The sequence below is a fragment of the Salvelinus alpinus genome, chromosome 15, assembly GCF_045679555.1.
Source record: "Salvelinus alpinus chromosome 15, SLU_Salpinus.1, whole genome shotgun sequence".
Lineage (NCBI taxonomy): Eukaryota > Metazoa > Chordata > Actinopteri > Salmoniformes > Salmonidae > Salvelinus > Salvelinus alpinus.
In genome coordinates, this window is record NC_092100.1 from 37,746,383 (window position 1) to 37,763,787 (window position 17,405).

At 43.8% G+C, this 17,405-nt stretch overlaps 1 protein-coding gene across 15 annotated transcripts in view; it reads right to left on the minus strand.

The window, feature by feature from the left end:
• The window catches only part of LOC139540016 (liprin-beta-2-like), a 121,675-nt gene that overhangs the window by 25,305 nt on the left and 78,965 nt on the right, over positions 1–17,405 (minus strand). For 8 of the 15 annotated variants that reach the window (XR_011668053.1, XR_011668054.1, XR_011668056.1 and 5 more), the window contains 3 exons: positions 4,213–4,410; positions 3,217–3,309; positions 1,193–1,321 (listed from right to left, as the gene is read on the minus strand). Coding sequence is in view for 1 of the 15 variants with exons in the window: in XM_071343505.1 (XP_071199606.1) it covers positions 1,193–1,321; positions 3,217–3,309; positions 4,213–4,410 (420 nt within the window). In the remaining 14 variants the exon portion in view is untranslated. The remainder of the gene's footprint in view (positions 1–1,192; positions 1,322–3,216; positions 3,310–4,212; positions 4,411–17,405) is intronic. The other 7 variants (XR_011668058.1, XR_011668057.1, XR_011668065.1 and 4 more) reach the window with 3 other exon arrangements.

The window sequence follows — 17,405 nt, forward strand, 5'->3', positions numbered from 1 at the left end:
CTTAAGTTCGCAAGTATGACCCCAAGGTAACTATCCACACATAGACATGGGCAGGAAACCTTCTCCGGTAACACAGGTTGGAGCAATGGGGGCTGGAACTAGGTACAGCTGAAGACATAGAACTGGAGAATGAGGCCGGATGAAAGCAGAACAGTACACTTCACCACTGCAGTACAAACCCAACAGACCACATGCACATTAAACAGGGAATCTCACTCAGCCAATATAGCCTATAGGGCAGCCTGAGTGGCAGCCTGGAGGTGAGCATGATGATTATCTGCCAGTCCGAACTGACTGGAGCCTGTGTGGAAGTAGTCACTAGTCAATACCTACATAGACACCTTTAGGAGGTCATGAACTTGGTCAGTGAACTAAACAGGAGACCTAGCGTGAACTTCTGTCTACCGTTCATGACCACACATACAAACTTGACTCGTCTCTGCTGGATGAGCACAGTGTAGATATATCCTGTGCACATGGACAACCTGTCTGCAGCCTGAGACGTACATATCGCCCCCTCTACCCCCTTTCCGCTCGCTCTTGCAAAACACGGCATTCTGTTATTCCAATGTACATTGGAGTATGCCGAGTTTTCTGTATTATTAGTCATTGGTAAGGGAGGACGGGGGAGTAATAGTGAGCTGTCGGACCGAGTCAATATCAAAAGCATCGCTCGCTCAGTATCTCTCCTCCCTTTTCTCTATTTGTTTGTTTTTCTCTTTCTCTTTCATATATTTATCTTAATTTGTTATTTTTTGAATTTCTCTCATTCTCCCAAAATATATATAACACAAAGTACATGTCCTTATTTTGGAGGAATCTTTTATATCATTCCACATTCTTTAACTAAATGTATAAGAAAATAACATCTGAGCTCTAATCTAAAGTGACTTAAAAAGGGTACGTCAGAGGTGTTCCTCATATGGATTCCGTACATTTAATAGTCATACAGGTGACAATACTCCTAGTAAACTCTACCCAGAGGATCTCAGTAGAACCACCTGAACCTGTATGGGATTGGGTGAATGAGATTCCACAACCATGGGGATTAACAAGAGGAGCAGAGGAAGAGGAGGAGGAGGAAGAGGGACAGGTGCAGACGAAGGAGGAGGTGGAGCACAACTAGAGCAGAAGGGGAGGAGAAGGAGGAGTCAGCACGAGAGGCGGTTTAGGGGTGAGGAAGAAGAGGCACCTGAGCGGTCCGCCATCGCTCCTCCCAGTGCTGCTTCTCCACCTGAGTGTGCTCTACAGTGAGCTTCAGGCTAGAGAGCTTGGACAAGAGCGACTGGTAACACACATGGAGAGAGTAAGAGATAGACAGCTAGAGGGAGAGAAAGCCAGAAGGAGTGGATAGTAAGCTTGAAGATAGGAACAAAGTTTATCTCCAAAATTGGGGCTGCCAAGAGCAACAAAGTACATAATGAGGCAATAACATTGCATTCGGAAAGTATTCAGACCCCTTGACTTTTCCCACATTTTGTTAGGTTACAGCCTTATTCTAAAATTGATTAAATCGTTTTTTCCCCCTCAATCAATCTACACACAATACCCCATAATGACAAAGGAAAAACCTATTTTTACACATGTATTCAGACCCTTTACTCAGTACTTTGTTGAAGCACCTTTGGCAGTGATTACAGCCTCGATTCTTCTTGGGTATGACGCTACAAGCTTGGCACACCTGTATTTGGAAGATAGCCTAGTGGTTAGAGCGTTGGACTAGTAACCGAAAGGTTGCAAGATTGAATCCCTGAGCTGACAAGGTTAAAATCTGTCGTTCTGCCCCTGAACAAGGCCATTAACACACTGTTCCTAGGCCGTCATTGAAAATAAGAATTTGTTCTTAACTGACTTGCCTAGATCTTCTCTGCAGATCCTCTCAAGCTCTGTCAGGTTGGATGGGGAGCGTTGCTGCACAGCTCTTTTCAGGTCTCTCCAGAGATGTTAGATTTGGTTCAAGTCTGGGCTCTGGCTGGGCAACTCAAGAACATTCAGAGACTTGTCCCGAAGCCACTTCTGCATTATCTTGGCTGTGTGCTTAGGGTCATTGTCCTGGGGAAGGTGAACCTTCACCCAAGTCTGAGGTCCTGAGCGTTCTGGAGCAGGTTTTCATCAAGGATCTCTCTGTACTTTTCTCCATTCATCTTTGCCTCAATCCTGACTAGTCTCCCAGTCCCAGCCACTGAAAAACATCCCAACAGCATGATGCTGCCACCACAATGCTTCACCGTAGGGATGGTGCCAGATTTCCCCCAGACGTGACACTTGGCATTCAGGCAAAAGAGTTCAATCTTGGTTTCATCAAACCAGAGAATCTTGTTTCTCATGGTCTGAGAGTCTTTAGGTTCCTATTGGCAAACTCCAAGCAGGCTGTCATGTGCCTTTTACTGAGGAGTGGCTTCCAAATGGCCACTCTACCATAAAGGCCTGATTGGTGGAGTGCTGCAGAGATAGTTGGCCTTCTGGAAGGTTCTCCCATCTCCACAGAGGAACTCTCGATTTTTGTCAAAGTGAACATCAGGTTCTTGGTCACCTCCCACTTCTGCCATTTAAAAATGATCGAGGTCACTGTGTTCTTGGGGACCTTCAATGCTGCAGACATTTTTCAGTACCGTTCCCCAGATCTGTGCCTCGACACAATCCTGTCTCGGAGCTCTACGGACATTTCTTTCGACCTCATGGCTTGGTTTTTTCTCTGACATGCACTGTCAACTGTGGGATGTTATGTAGACAAGTGTGTGCAATTCCAAATCATGTCAAATCAATTGAATTTACAACAGGTGGACTCCAATCAAGTTGTAGAAACATCTCAAGGATGCAATGGAAACAGGATGCACCTGAGCTCAATTTCGAGTGTCAAAGCAAAGGGTCTGAATACTTATGTAGATAAGGTATTTCTGTTTATAGATTTTTTATAAATTAGCAACAATTTATAAAAAAAACTCTTTTCACTTTGTCATTATGGGGTATTGTGTGTAGATTGATGAGGAAAATCATAAATTTTAGAATATGGCTGTAACGTAACAAAGTGTGGGAAAAGTCAAGGGGTCTGAATACTTTCCGACTGTACCGTATGTGTTCAAAGGAAATTGGAATATTAATAAGCAAAAGTAACTAAATAACTAAAGTGGGTGTCACAAAGTGCCATGTGAATAAACTAAACTGACAGATAATTAGTGAACTATAAAGAAAAAAGGTGACAGAAGTGATTTTTACCTTTGTGGCCTTTAGTTTTTTCTCATACTGAGATTTCTCCCCCTCCAGCTCATCCACTTTACTCTTGAGAAACCGGAGTTCTTGCAGGAAGCCCTGGGAATAACACAGAACATATTGTAATGTTTTAGTTGAAAATAACTGTCCCTTTGATGTAAAATCTCCAAACTAAAAACACCATGCTCTTCACTGTGCCTTCCACACACAAAAAATGTCTCCACAGTCAAAAACCAGTGTTAGGATATAGACATTGTTCTCTCAGTTTATAAATGAACATGTTACACCAAAAAGTAGAAGGGAAGGTTTTCAAAATCCCAAGTAGTTTGTTCCCTTAACAGCCGAAAACACAGTGCAGTTAAAAAGCGAAACCTCCACTTCCCAGGAAACACAGCAGGTTTTAATATGTGACCAGTCAGTCAGTCCCCTAATACTGTACTCAGTATGGATGGCTCAGACTATTTAAAAGGACCAATGTTTATGGCCATTACCTGTCAGTTAACTAGTCTGGTTGCCAGTTTGTTATAGCATCAATTAGGCACATTATAAAAAGTTGTGTCTAGACTGAATATTGTAACAAACTGGCAACAAGAATATAAAGTTTCTTTAAAAATGTCATAAAGTCATAAAAAACATGTTAACAATGAATCTCATGTTTAGAGACAGGGTAGTTAGTAACGTAAGCCATTAACCAAGCCTAGTACTTGGAGACAGTGACCAGCAAACCTTGGCTGCATTAATAAGATGACCCATGGATATGCAAACACACCACACCACTTACAATGAGTAACGCAGATTGAGATAACACCTGGACATGGAAGCAAACAGCACACGTGAAAACCACAGGATTCCCACACACTGGAGTAGTAGAGGTAGAGACGTCAGACACTGTAGGAGAAGCGGTTAGTGTTAAAGCCTGTAGAGGATTCCAGAGGGGTAAGGAGGACAGGGGGTTAAGAGAGACGGGGGAGTGCGTCCATTTGGTTCAGAGAGTCTGCCTACATTCTGTCCTCCACAGCGACAGCAAAACTCCTCCACGTCAGAGCCATCCAAGCCCACGTCGGGGCACTGGTCATAGGCCTTGCGGGCACCACTCTCCCCCTGGGCCTCCATGGCCCGTTTCTCCATGATCCGGGTGTGGATCTCCTCCTGAAACCTACACATCTGCTCCTGGAGCTCGCTAATCAGATTTACCACACACTGTGAGAGGGAAAAGAAAATACAAAACAGAAAACGGAGAAATAATAATAAAAATGTTTCAAAATAATATGCACTGTTGTGAGTTAAATGTTTTTATGTTTTTTTAATTTTTAATATGTGACACATAACAGAAGTGGTTATTACTAGGATGAGGGTAAAGGGACATCTGAGCTTCAATGCAGATCATATTTGACACGGTTAAACTGTCACACGCTGCCAGACAGCATTAGAAAAGTTCCTGACCTACTTTGCAAGTTCTCAAAGTGCAAAAGGGAGGAACGGCTTGTCTGACTCAAGGGCAAAAGTTTGCTTTACTTCCCATGGGAATTGGAAAGCACCAAAGATTTAGGACAGAATGTTGATTCCTAGCTAAATTCTTAGCAGTTTGGCCAACTATGATTAAACCTAAGGGCATGTGAAACGGGATGTCTCACTAACACAGTGGTATTCAAAGTGGGGGTCACGACTCCTAGTGGGGTCACGGGGGAACTGCAGTGGGGCCGCCAACATTTTAAAATATGACACATTTCTATCCGGCCAGCGCAATGATTTGGTTTGTCAATTCGTTTTGGCCCGCTTCCATACCGCCCGCCATGCACTGCACTAAAAGTCACAGCAAGCACTGCCAACGTGCTGCACGCCAAACGACAGTGCATTGCCACACACACACTGCTCCTTCCAGAGCAGTGGCGACTCATCATTCAGGGCTGTTATGAGCCCCACCTGTTTTGCATGTTATTTTGACATTAATACGTGTCACATATCAGTTTGCAAGCAATGTCTCCTGCTGTACCTAATTCCAGCCCCCATTGCTCAAACCTGTGTTACCGGAGAAGGATTGCTGCCCATGTCTATGTGTGGATAGTTACCTTGGGGGCATACTTGCGAACTTAAGCACAGATTTAAACTTAAACAGTTTATCTGGCTCAAAATGCTTAGCAACCAACAAAAATTGTCGATTTACTTACACGTGACAGAATGCTAAATTGTAGCTGGTCTCATCAGATAACATGAAGTTAGCCCGATGCTAACTTCCCCAGGTGCCAGTGATTATATCCTGGAACAAATTCTTCATCAGCCAATTACAAATGTTGAGGTAGATGGACGTGAACAAACACCTACAGATTAATGTTTTGCAGTAACTGTTATTTTAAGAAGTTTATCGCGAGTCTGGACACGAGCCCATGTTGGTGAGCATCCACACTAGAGGAAAGTTTAACATTTTACAGTACACCTGTCAATCAACTGATCAACACATCCTAGTGCAAGCTGTAGGCCTATTAATAAAGTGGTAACACATTCAGCTCTTTCAGGGTGCGTTCATTGTCAGAGTGACACTGAAGATAATACTTCAATGTAGGCTACATACAATGATACATAATTTATTTAAATGTAGCATGTCATTGTTTGCCTCCTTGTTTAAGTGTTTTTTTGGGGGGTGAGTTGCCTGTTTTTCATGTTATTTTGACATTAATACGTGTCACATATCAGTTTGCAAACAATGTAAATAATTATCTACAAATCATTGAGTTAATAAAGCTTCATACAAACGTTGTCTTTTTGCTTTCTTGAGTTAGGCAGCTCCAAAATGCAGGTGTTTCAGCCTAGCTCAGTGCTTTCTGTGGTGAAAAAATACGGAGCGTAGGTGTTGGTAATGTTCTCTAGTTGCGCCATGATTGTCTCAGTGTTCTGTCACTCATGGGGACACTATGTCACTGCCAAATCTAAGGGTAGAGCTAAAAAATTCAAGCCCCTTTGGTGCTGCCATAGAGTTACATTAGAAGTTCCCATCCAAAAAGGCTCAAGGTCATTGGCGACAGATAAAATGATGTCAAATCATGTTATATCTACAGTAGCTTTGATTGGACTGATCATGTCAACATCATACATTAAAATTATTATCTAGCAAGCTAGCAGTCATCATCATGAATCAAGTCGACAATCTACTAGCAAATGGTTTTTGGTTTTTGATCCTTGTCATTTGAAGAAAAATAATGATGAGAAATTATAGATAAAACGTATCGGTGCTCATCTGCCATTGGACATAAATGTTACACAACAAGTTGGAAATCCCAAATTCAACAATGAGTGGTTTGGAAGGAATTAGTGGCTAACTGCAAGCATTGCAAAGCAATCACTAGCCTGCTATTCAGTGGAGTGGGTTTGTGTTTCCAAGTCTGGGTTTAAGGGTCTCTTTTCCAAGCTTAAAATGATAAACATTCAACATTGGCCATGCTGTCAATCCAGCATGACTTCTTCCAAGCTCAAAACAACTGGAAACTCAGACCTGAGAAATCTGACTTCTGTGAGTTCAAGACAACTGGGAACTCTGAAAAAAAGAGCTCTGACTGGGAAAATACGTTTTGAACGGTCATCCAACTCGGAATTTCAAGTCGGGAACTCAGGCCTCTTTCTAGAGCTCAGACCTGAAGATCACTGACGTCATCATGATTCAATGTTTTTTTCAGAGTTCCCACTTGTCTTGAAAGCACCATAAATCCAGAGAATGCCAGACTTTGATGACAAAGGACCGCCGCGCCACCTTCCTGTTCAAGTGAGCACAGCACAACAAGTTAAGTCCAAAAATGTCTTGTATGCTGCTGCATAAATTATGTAATATGCCAGGGAGATATGTATACTGTAGCTAAGAAATTGCAATGTTTATGTTGTGTAGTGAGCCGTTAGTAGCCCATGTGCCTCACCCTAATAGTTTGGTCTATTCACCACTCTTAATTTCACCTACTGTTCTGACTTGGTGGTGCACATGTAGCCTATAGCCTATTTTAGAGAAATGTAATCATTGAATATTGTAAGAGAATTAATTGTCTGCTTATATGGCCTCTTCATTTATACTACGGTTCTGACTTGGTGTACAGGGAGAATATTGTAAGCCAATGTTCTGAATTCTGTCGTTGTACATTTCAAAAGTGCCGAACAAATAGTTATATTGACTATGTCCATCCTAGCTCGCTCATTAACATCTTAATTGAAGTTACAGATTACCTCTTCTCGTCAACCCCTTATGCCATAGTTTGTACATCTCAATTGTCAGTAGAAACCACATTCACATTTTTTACCTTTAATAAACTAGGCAAATCAGTTAATTAAGAACAAATTCTTATTTTCAATGATGGCTTAGGAACAGTGCCTTGTTCAGGGGCAGAATGACAGATTTGGACCTTGTCAGCTTGGGGATTTGAACTTGCAACCTTGCGGTTACTAGCCCAACGCTCTCACCACTAGGCTACCCTGCCACCCCATTGTTTAAGCCAGTCAGCCATATCAGCTATGTTTTATTTTAAAGGCAGTAAATGAGGCTGAATGAACTGTTTCGCTGACAGCTGAGCCAGGTAGCAGTGGTAAGATGTTGGGACTGCTGTTGGGACAGCTTTAGTTATGCCCCCTAACAGTTTGTGGGCACCATTTGTCCCTGTTATAGTGCAATTAATGTATTGTTTAGTGTAGTGTTCTGTTTTTCTTTTGTTTGCCCCACCAAGATTTACATGCTAAAATCGCCAGTGTCCCTGACCCACACACACACCTACCTACACACGAGCTAGCCAGTGCACTGTATCATATCATCACTAACAGCACTGACGGAATATTCTACCAGACCGAAAGTTTAAATGTGTTGTAGGCTAAATGTCCATGCCATGTTTCTGTTCCAAAGGGTCCTTGCTGTAGCCTACAGAAAATGCCATCTTGGTTATCAAAAAGTTATAAGATAAAGGATTTACACATGGGTTTAAATTACTACTAAAGGACAATAGGACATACAAGCGAGTATAAATGAGACAACAGCTTTTGTGTGTCCCGTTTACAGCTCACAGGGGAGGGAAAGTAGCTCGGGGTTGCAGTCTGGCTTCAGTTTTTAAAGCTTGACAATCAATAACCAAAAAGCAAAACCTGCAACAAAACACCATGCAAAGGAGAAACATGTAGGCCTATTACAGCAACATTTGAGCAGTAGCCTGGCTACTCAACTACAAGACATTCTGAGTGCACCATACAGCAATGCTGCATTCAATTGCACTGGTGATCCATGCAGTGCAAAACAAATGAACAAAATGTTTTAAGTTAAAATGTTATAATAACCTACAGCTAAGTTTTTGTTATTTGGAGTTATTAAATACTTTTTGATTAGGGTCACAGCATATTATGCACCTGCTTTATGCCTCTCTCTAATGTCAATATGCCTTGTCTACTGCCGTCTTGGCTAGTTTTTACTGTTTTATTTAACTGTAGAGGCTCCAGTCCCGCTCAAAATGCATTAGATAGTTATTTCGTCCCACCCTACACACATGCGGAGACCTCACCTGGCATAACTTGTGCCGCCAGAGACGAAACGCCTAGGTTTACCTCCAATGTACTCACATCCTGCCATATCCTTGTCCGTACATTATGCCTTGAATCTATTCTACCAGGGCCAGAAATCTGCTCCTTTTATTCTCTGTCCCCAACGCACTAGACAACCAGTTCTTATAGGCTTTAGCCATACCCTTATCCTACTCCTCCTCTGTTCCTTTGGTGATGTAGAGGTTAACCCAGGCCCTGTAGCCCCCAGTACCACTCCTATTCCCCAGGCGCTATCATTTGTTGACTTCCCTACCCGTAAAGCCTTGGTTTCATGCATATTAACATCAGAAGCCTCCTCCCTAAGTTTGTTTTATTCACTGCTTTAGCACACTCCGCCAGCCCTGATGTCCTAGCCGTGTCTGAATCCTGGCTCAGGAAGGCCACCAAAAATTCTGAAATTTCCATCCCCAACTACAACATTTTCCGCCAAGATAGAACTGCCAAATGGGGTGGAGTTGCAATCTACTGCAGAGTTCTGTCATGCTGTCCAGGTCTGTGTCCAAACAGTTCTGGCTTCTACTTTTAAAAATCCACCTTTCCAGAAATAAGTCTCTCACTGTTGCCGTTTGTTATAGACCCCCCCAGCCCCCAGCTGTGCCCTGGACACCATATGTGAATTAATTGTCCCCCATTTATCTTCAGAGTTCGTACTGTTAGGTGACCTAAACTGGGATATGCTTAACACCCCGGCCGTCCTACAATCTAAGATAGATGCCCTCAATCTCACACACATTATTATGGAACCTACCAGGTACAACCCTAAATCCATAAACACGGGCACCCTCATAGATATCATCCTGACCAACCTGCCCTCTAAATACACCTCTGCTGTCTTCAACCAGGATCTCAGCGTTCACTGCCTCATTGCCTGCATCCGTAATGGGTCCGCGGTCAAACGACGACCCCTCATCACTGTCAAACACTCCCTAAAACACTTCAGCGAACGTGCCTTTCTAATCGACCTGGCCCGGGTATCCTGGAAGGATAGTGACCTCTTTCCGTCAGTAGAAGATGCCTGGTTATTCTTTAAAAGTGCTTTCCTCACCATCTTAAATAAGCATGCCCCATTCCAAAAAATGTAGAACTAAGAACAGATATAGCCCTTGGTTCACTCCAGACCTGACTGCCCTTGACCAGCACAAAAACATCCTGTGGTGTACTGCATTAACATTGAATAGCCCCCGCGATATGCAACTTTTCAGGGAAGTTAGGAAAGCAAAGGCTAGCTTTTCAAACAGAAATGTGCATCCTGTAGCACAAACTCCAAAAAGTTCTGGGACACTGTAAAGTCCATGGAGAATAAGAGCACCTCCTCCCAGCTGCCCACTGCACTGAGGCTAGGAATCACTGTCACCACCGATAAATCTACGATAATCAAGAATTTCAATTAGCATTTTTCTACGGCTGGCCATGCTTTCCACCTGGGATACCCCTACCCCGGTCAACAGCTCTGCACCCCCCACAGCAACTTGCCCAAGCCTCCCCCATTTCGCCTCCACCCAAAACCAGATAGCTGATGTTCTGAAAGAGCAGCAAAATCTGGACCCCTACAAATCAGCTGGGCTAGAGAATCTGGACCCTCTCTTTCTAAAATTATCCGCTGCAATTGTTGCAACCCCTATTACTAGCCTGTTCAACCTCTCTTTCGTATCGTATGAGATCCCTAAAGATTGGAAAGCTGCCGCAGTCATCCCCCTCTTCTTAGGGGGAGACACTCTAGACCCAAACTGTTACAGACCTATATCTATCCTACCTTGCCTTTCTAAAGTCTACGAAAGCCAAGTTAACAAACAGATCATCGACCATTTCGAATCCCACCGTACCTTCTCCGCTACGCAATCTGGTTTCCAAGCTGGTCATGGGTGCACCTCAGCCACGCTCAGGGTTCGAAACAATATCATAACCCCCATCAATAAAATACAATACTGTGCAGCCGTATTCATCCACCTGGCCAAGGCTTTTCTTAACTTCTTGTCAATATGGGGGCGCTGTTTCCACTTTGGAAAAAATCGCGCCCAAATTAAACGGCCTCGTACTCTGTTCTAGATCATACAATATGCATATTATTATTACTATTGGATAGAAAACACTCTGAAGTTTCTAAAACTGTTTGAATTATATATGTGAGTAAAACAGAACTCATTTGGCAGCAAACTTCCATACAGGAAGTGAAAAATCTGAAAACGAGGCTCTGTTTCAGGGCCTGCCTATTCAACTGGCTTTTATTTATTGATATGTATGCACTTCATACGCCTTCCACTAGATGTCAACAGGCAGTGGAAGGTTGAATGGGGTGTCTAGCTTGATCTGAGGCCGAATAAGAGCTTTTGGAGTGACAGGTCAGCCATTTTGTCAGTTTTCCACGGCGCACGAAGGAGCTCCACATTGTCTTCTGAAAAGCGTTCGGTATACACGGCGAATATCTCCGGCTCTGATTTTATTTGATACATATGAGAAAAACATCATAAAGTAGGATTTTTCAACCGAGTTTGATCAGTTTATTCAACGTTTATTGGGACTTTTGGAATTTTCCGTTCTTTGCGCCAAGAGATGATGGGAATGTTCGCGCCACAATGCTAGCCAAGGTTGCTAATTCGACAGAAGAAATGGACATTCTAAAACCAAACAACGATTTATTCTGGAAATAGGACTTCTTGCACAACATTCTGATGGAAGCTCAGCAAAAGTAAGACAACATTTATGATGTTATTTCGTATTTCTGTGTAATATGTTGACTCCTATTCTCCGCCATGTTGGTGAGCGCTGTCTCACAATAACGCATACTGTATGTTGTGGTAAAGTTATTTTAAAAAATCTAACACAGCGGTTGCATTAAGAACCAGTGTATCTTTCATTTGCTGTACAACATGTATTTTTTTGTAAAGTTTATGATGAGTTCTTTGATTAGGTGACTGTCCAAAATATCTCCGGAGATTTTGGTGAATTGTTGCTACATATTCACAATGTATAACCACGAACAACGATATGCCGTTGTGTGTTTGGCTATTGTGGTTAGCTAATAGAAATACATATTGTGTTTTCGCTGTAAAACATTTAAAAAATCGGAAGTGATGGCTGGATTCACAAGATGTTTATCTTTCATTTGCTGTATTGGACTTGTGATTTCATGAAATTATATTATATGATATCCCTGTCCCGTTAGGCTAGGCTATGCTAGTCAGCTTTTTTGATGAGGATGCTCCCGGATCCGGGATGGGTAAGAAGTAAAGGTTAACGGCAGACTCAACAGCCTTGGTTTCTCAAATGACTCTCCTGGTTCACCAACTACTTCTCAGATAGAGTTCCGTGTGTCAAATTGGAGGGCCTGTTGTCCGGACCTCTGACAGTCTCTATGGGGGTGCCACAGGGTTCAATTCTCGGGCCGACTCTTTTCTCTGTATACATCAATGATGTCGCTCTTGCTGCTGGTGATTCTCTGATCCACCTCTATGCAGACGACACCATTCTGTATACTTCTGGCCCTCCTTTGGGCACTGTGTTAATTAACTCCAGATGAGCTTCAATGCCATACAACTCTCCTTCCGTGGCCTCCAACTGCTCTTAAATGCAAGTAAAACTAAATGCATGCTCTTCAACCGATCGCTGCCCACACCCGCCCACCCGTCCAGCATCACTACTCTGGACGGTTCTGACTTAGAATATGTGGACAACTACATATACCTAGGTTTCTGGTTAGACTGTAAACTCTCCTTCCAGACTCAAATTAAGCATCTCCAATCCAAAATTAAATCTAGAATCAGCATCCTATTTCGCAACAAAGCATCCTTCACACATGCTGCCAAACATACCCTTGTAAAACTGACTATCCTACCGATCCTTGACTTCGGTGATGTCATTTACAAAATAGCCTCCAACACTCTACTCAGCAAATTGGATATAGTCTATCACAGTGCCATCCGTTTTGTCACCAAAGCCCCATATACTACCCACCACTACAACCTGTATACTCTCGTTGGCTGGTCCTCGCTTCATATTCATCGTCAAACCCACTGGCTCCAGGTCATCTATGCATCTAGGTAGCACGCGCTCCAGCAGGTATATTTCACTGGTCACCCCCAAAGCCAATTCCTCCTTTGGCCACCTTTCCTTCCAGTTCTCTGCTGCCAATGACTGGAACGAATTGCAAAAATCACTGAAGCTGGAGTCTTATATCTCCCTCACTAACTTTAAGCATCAGCTGTTAGAGCAGCTTACCGATCATTGCACCTGTACATAGCCCATCTGTAAATGTAACAAACAAAGAAAACCCACAATAGGCTATGTCTGGCCCGCGAATTCGCAGTGTTTTTTCAATGTGGCCCGTACGCTGATTGAGTTTGACACCCCTGGTGTAGATGAACGGGAGGAGACCGGTAAAAATAATTTTTCCAGAAATGGGGCCCCCGCTGAAAAAGTTAAAATACCACTGCACTAACGCGCTGAGTGGTAGTGCGCAACTCCATATCCTGAATAGTAGGGAGGGGCGGTGTTTAATGTCCTAATCTTGGATACACTGACAGAAATGCCAGGCCTGTGGACAGAGGAAGTTTCATATGATAGTGCCAGATGATGTTACACTTACAGTACGGCTGATAAGACACACGTTCCCGCTCTATATATAGCTGTACGCTCTGAGCTTGGTGGTCGAGGGGAGGTCTCCGCGGTGAAAGTGTTTGCACTTGTGGAATGTTCCAAGTGAATTTCTGCCATTCCCGCTTAGTGCATGGGGCCCAGCAGCTGTCACTTCCAGGGACAAGTGTTTGTTGACGAAACAAATGCAGACTGGTTTCATGTTACCACGGCAACACGACCTGCGTTGAGTCCAGCTCTGCCCGGATATCATTGATTTATGGGACGGGGGCAGAGAGGCGTGACCCGACAGGCTGTGTACATTACATGTTCCCCCTCAGTCAGTATAACTTACTCTGTCCCCAAGACATCTCTGCATAATGTCACAGTCAGTTTGCTCTCGGTTATTGCAATACTTCATTAGAAATACAACCGAGATTTGACTTCCCACAGATGTCACTATTGTATTCGATCTGCTGTGCAAATGTCTTGAACGTTATGCTCAGTTGATGATTGCTCATCAGAATTTCTTGAATACAGCCGGCGTTTCTGCTCCGCGCCATTTCTCATCTGCCCGCTTGTCTGTCAGAAGATCTCGTTTAGGCCCCGTCGTGTTTTCGCATCTCAGACAATTTCCGTCCCTGTTTATCAGTCTCTATATTGCCTTTTGGGGCAGCGAGGGCGTTTGGGTGCCCTGGACCTCAGCGTTCATCCACAACACTAAATCATGTTTATTTAACACAAGGTCAGATCCTCTATGACACAGACACTGTGGGTTGTGACAGGGCTGAGGCTCTGATGATTCCCACACAGACAGACTGGGGGTTGTGACAGGGCTGAGCTCTGGTGATTCCCACACAGACAGACTGGGGTTGTGACAGGGCTGAGGCTCTGATGATTCCCACACAGACAGACTGGGGGTTGTGACAGGGCTGAGCTCTGGTGATACCCACACAGACAGACTGGGGGTTGTGACAGGGCTGAGCTCTGGTGATACCCACACAGACAGACTGGGGGTTGTGACAGGGCTGAGCTCTGGTGATACCCACACAGACAGACTGGGGGATGTGACAGGGCTGAGCTCTGGTGATACCCACACAGACAGACTGGGGGTTGTGACAGGGCTGAGCTCTGGTGATACCCACACAGACAGACTGGGGGTTGTGACAGGGCTGAGGCTCTGGTGATACCCCCACAGACAGACTGGGGGTTGTGACAGGGCTGAGGCTCTGATGATTCCCACAGACAGACTGGGGGTTGTGACAGGGCTGAGGCTCTGATGATTCCTACACAGACAGACTGGGGGTTGTGACAGGGCTGAGGCTCTGATGATTCCCACACAGACAGACTGGGGGTTGTGACAGGGCTGAGGCTCTGATGATTCCCACACAGACAGACTGGGGGTTGTGACAGGGCTGAGGCTCTGATGATTCCCACACAGACAGACTGGGGGTTGTGACAGGGCTGAGGCTCTGATGATACCCACACAGACAGACTGGGGTTGTGACAGAGCTGAGGCTCTGATGATTCCCACACAGACAGACTGGGGCTGTGACAGGGCTGAGGCTCTGATGATTCCCACACAGACAGACTGGGGTTGTGACAGAGCTGAGGCTCTGATGATTCCCACACAGACAGACTGGGGGTTGTGACAGGGCTGAGGCTCTGATGATTCCCACAGACAGACTGGGGGTTGTGACAGGGCTGAGGCTCTGATGATTCCCACACAGACAGACTGGGGTTGTGACAGGGCTGAGGCTCTGATGATTCCCACACAGACAGACTGGGGGTTGTGACAGAGCTGAGGCTCTGATGATTCCCACACAGACAGACTGGGGCTTTGACAGGGCTGAGGCTCTGATGATTCCCACACAGACAGACTGGGGTTGTGACAGCGCTGAGGCTCTGATGATTCCCACACAGACACAGCCAACGCCACATGAAAAGTCTACCTCTTTCCTCCTCAAATCCCCTCTTCTTCAAGGTCTCACACTCACATGCTGCAGTGCCATTTGAGAGCATTTGTGATACATTGAACAAAGCAGCACTAATGGCTCATCAAGGAGAGGCGGGGCGGAGGTGCTGTTGCTGTAGAAATGGAATTTTTGGGTTAGTTTGTTAGGCTGCTGGTGTTGAGCTGACTGTGGTCGAGTCTTTCTCTTCCCCAGAGGGATGCAACAGGGTAAATACGTAAGGAGGGGAAATCCACCGAGTCAGGCGGGGTCTGACTTAGCTCCGGATACAGTCGGAGGCACTAATATGAACTAATATCAGCAATCTAACAGCTGTATAAGCTCTTAGAAGGACAATCGTAACTGTGTTCATAGTAATTGGAAGACTTAGCCCATTACACTGGAGCAAAAAGAGACTCTGGTGGTCTGGTCATTTTTCCAAGGTAATGTACAGAACGTCAGCGTTTATCTCTTACTTATACCATAGTTGCCAAAGAAAACAACCCCAACGCATACATTTACCAGTAGAAATACATTATTTTTTTATATTTTCATTTTATAAGAGAATTTATACTTTCTCATCTTTTGGTTCCAGTCGTTTGTTTCGATTAGTTTGATATTTATGGACGCAACTCAGTTGTTCGTTCTATATGTTCCGTTGCCATGCTCAATGGCAATGTTCTTGTCCCTTGCTTGCTAGCTAGCCAACTAGCTACGGCTAACACAGTCACGACCTCTGCAGCCAGAATAACAGCAAAGTAGATGCATTTGCGTTTGTTTAAGCTGTTTTCTATTGACATTCATTTTGGTACATCCATAACAATGAGCTGATGACGCCCCATTTTTCCTGGTATCGCTAGAAAAGTTTGCCTTCTCGTCAGGACAGTCAACACTGTTCATTACGAGGAGCTCACATTGCATATCAAACACTAGGCTAGCTAAATAGTGTGATGGGTAACACTTTACTTGACACCCACACCGTTATGACACCGTCATAACCATGTCATAATATGGCATAACAGCTGACCTAACTTGTCATAACCTGTCATAATATGGTCATACCACTGTCATGACACATACATTTAGACCTGTTGTGACATATTTTGCATTATTTTATGGCTGGTTATGACACTTACATAAGAGTGTCAAAACACCCTAACCTACCACGTTAGTTATTTTATGGCTGGTTATGACACCTACATAAGAGTGTCAAAACACCCTAACCTACCACGCTAGTTATTTTATGGCTGGTTATGACACCTACATAAGAGTGTCAAAACACCCTAACCTACCACGCTAGTTATTTTATGGCTGGTTATGACACCTACATAAGAGGGTCAAAACCCACAAAACCTACCACACAAGGGGCCGCAGGTAGCCTAGTGGTTAGAGCGTTGGGCCAGTAACCGAAAGGTTGCTGCATCAAATCCCCGAGCTGACAAGGTAGAAATCTGTTGTTCTACCCCTGAACCCACTGTTCCCCGGTAGGCCGTTATTGTAAATAATATTTTTTTAAATAATAAATGACTTGCATAGTTAAATAAAGGTTAAATAAAAAAAGAAGGCGAAACATTTCATTACACCATAGCCTATTTGTCAACAGTATGTTATATAAAAAAAATAGATATGTATAATATTAAATTATCATTGTAATTGCGCACAAATTAATGTCAGACATGCACCTACTACCCCAATGCTCTGTTGCTGATGACTGGGACAAAGGCAGGAGCATATTTCAGGAGCAGGACAAGACACCCTCCTTTTGACTGATGACTGACATACGGGCATGTACGGCCTATCTGTCTGATGGTCATAATGCTTCTTGACAGTGTCATAAAGTGCATTTTCTTAGTCCAAGTAAAGTGACACAGGATGGTCATAATGCTTCATGACAGTGTTATAAAGTGTATTTTCAGCAAGTTGTTGAAAATATGATGGAAAAAAACATAACTGCAAAGAATTCATTACAACAACAAAGGACCTAAGAAACAAACTTTCAAACGAAAGGAAACTTCTTGGCAGGGAAAAAATACATTGAATTAAATGTGGGTTTTGACACTCTTATGTAGGTGTCATAACCAGCCATAAAATAATGTAATATACACTATATATACAAAA